Source organism: Habropoda laboriosa, unplaced genomic scaffold (genome assembly GCF_001263275.1).
Source record: "Habropoda laboriosa isolate 0110345459 unplaced genomic scaffold, ASM126327v1 scaffold297, whole genome shotgun sequence".
In the NCBI taxonomy this organism is placed as follows: domain Eukaryota; kingdom Metazoa; phylum Arthropoda; class Insecta; order Hymenoptera; family Apidae; genus Habropoda; species Habropoda laboriosa.
The window spans coordinates 206,432-208,618 of NW_017100406.1; the positions used below are offsets into that span (position 1 = coordinate 206,432).

At 34.9% G+C, this 2,187-nt stretch overlaps 1 protein-coding gene across 1 annotated transcript in view; it reads right to left on the reverse strand.

Moving 5' to 3' along the window:
* LOC108575411 (neutral and basic amino acid transport protein rBAT-like) overlaps positions 1–1,257 on the reverse strand; it is a 3,479-nt gene extending 2,222 nt beyond the window's left edge. The window contains exons 1-2 of the mRNA XM_017938192.1: positions 899–1,257; positions 26–404 (exon numbers count right to left, since the gene is read on the reverse strand). Coding sequence (XP_017793681.1) covers positions 26–404; positions 899–1,126 — 607 coding nt within the window. The 5' untranslated portion in view covers positions 1,127–1,257. The remainder of the gene's footprint in view (positions 1–25; positions 405–898) is intronic.
* Between the last annotated feature and the right edge of the window lie 930 nt (positions 1,258–2,187).

Sequence of the window (2,187 nt, forward strand, 5' to 3'; positions counted from 1 at the left end):
CTGTAAAATTTGCATAAACATATACCTGTTAAACTTTCTTTAACTATGGATGCAAGAGATATTGCATCTATATTTTGATGTTTCAAAAGATCTAGCAATGACACCACACCCTTTAAGTTAGAACTGATGGTTTCTTGAGGATCTAATTGAACAATGGGACTCTTCTCCCACCATTCTTTGGGTTCTGGTGCTACACATTTTGGAGCCACTGCTACAATAGCTATAGCACCAGCCAACATGGCAAACCACAATAACCAAAATGCAATAAATAAAAACCATCTCAATTTAATCCAGTATGGATCATTAGCAAATTTCATTAATTCCTCTTTTCCCATGCCAGAAAGTGCTTGCTTAACTGTCTCAATATCAATCTTGGCATCTCCATTTTCAGAAATAAACTTCACCTGTTCAAAAAATAATATTTTACGTAAAAATTCAGCGAGTATACATGCGCATACATTTCGTTCGAACGGTTTGTGAATCATGGTTATTTCCCTAACATTTATTTCCAGACTTATCTCCCCAATCCAAGATGATGTAACAGTAAGAGATTTTTTCCTTAGTATAATACGTTTAATGTAAGATGAATTAAAAACAAAATATATATACACATAAAATATATATAAAAAGGTTCGAAGTATCTGACAAAAAAAAAATTAGAACGTAGATGGATTATTTGTTACTACTGAAGAAGAAACTGCTGTTTGAAGGAATGTAGATTAACGCGTACTAAAAATGCAATAAAAAGAATATCAATCATATTTGTACGAAGCAATCTAATAATAGAAACACTCATTATCAAAGAGAAGAAATATATTGAATTGTGCGTTTCGAACAGTGTGTCTTATTGATCGCGCAATGGCGAGCGTGTCTTCTGAAAATATGCCTACTAACGTACCTCGGTAGTATCTTTCGTAGGAGAGATTTTGCTCTCATCTTTGAGCATCTTTTCGTGGACCCCATCGTCAATTTCGTTCTCGTTGTTTGGCTTTCCCATTGCTGGAGTTTCTACTTTATCTTGCTTAGTAGAGTCGTCCTCTGACAACGGCTTGTACGTGGCAACTGCCGTTTCTTTCGCTATCCCGTTCGCCTCGACGCCATCTAAATCTGACCTCCCACTCTCCATTGCGACCACCGAACGGTATCAATAACGTACTCGAAATTATCTTACTGAATGGGGATGTGCGAAATTCTTCGCAGAAAACTATCTTCCCTTCTTGATGAACCTTCTGCAGCTCTGGAACACTGTTCCCTTAATGCTTCAGCTTGAAGAATGACTGGAGAAAGGCGTTTTACCCCAACGAGATATCTGGTTGGTTCTCGCTCCCCTTTTTGTCACTGGACCTATTTACTTTTACCAACACAAGCACATGGAATAAAGGAAAATCAGGGACGACCCTTGTTCCCGAAAAATATCGTCGCTTTAGAACAAGAATAGATAATATCGAGATATGAGTCGTAAAAATGAAAGAATCTTGGAGAAATCGGTCAATGTACTAAATATGTATCTCTCCTTGAAACGAGGGTGTATAATATAGTAATTATAATGCTTACGTTCAGATTTATATTTATGCAATGCAATTAGAAATTTGATTAGATGCACTGTGGAACTGAAAAATAGTGTTAAATTAAGGAATTCTTTCAAAGGATTTTGAATTAAAACACGTAATTCAATGCATAGAAAGTTCTTTGTTAAAAATAATTGCGCGGGGTTCCATGGTGTCACAGTCCAGAACTGATGCAAATGCTCTGATTTCAATTCAACCGTTCGAACGACGAATAGCATGCATGCTTGCATGAAAGAGCAGCGTAAAAAATTCTTTGACGGTTATGCGCATTTATTAATTATTTTAAGATTGCGTGTACAAAATAAAAAAATACAATTTTTTAAATATAATTAACATTTTTCTGTCTATTTATACATGATAAGAATACTATATGAATCATTTTTCTGATGTTTACATTATTATTTATTCTCATACAGATTTCAACAATGTTGTAATCTCTGCATTCGTATACATCTGAGTTTAGTAGTAGCTCTGTCAGCGTAAGCAGAGGAATTAAGTGCTTATCTTATATCTTGCTGATAACAGAAAAATATGCTATCTTTATGGACACATCGATTTTTTATTTGTAGACTTATTTGGTAACATCAGATTAGGAAAAGGGAACACTTTGTATTTTGCA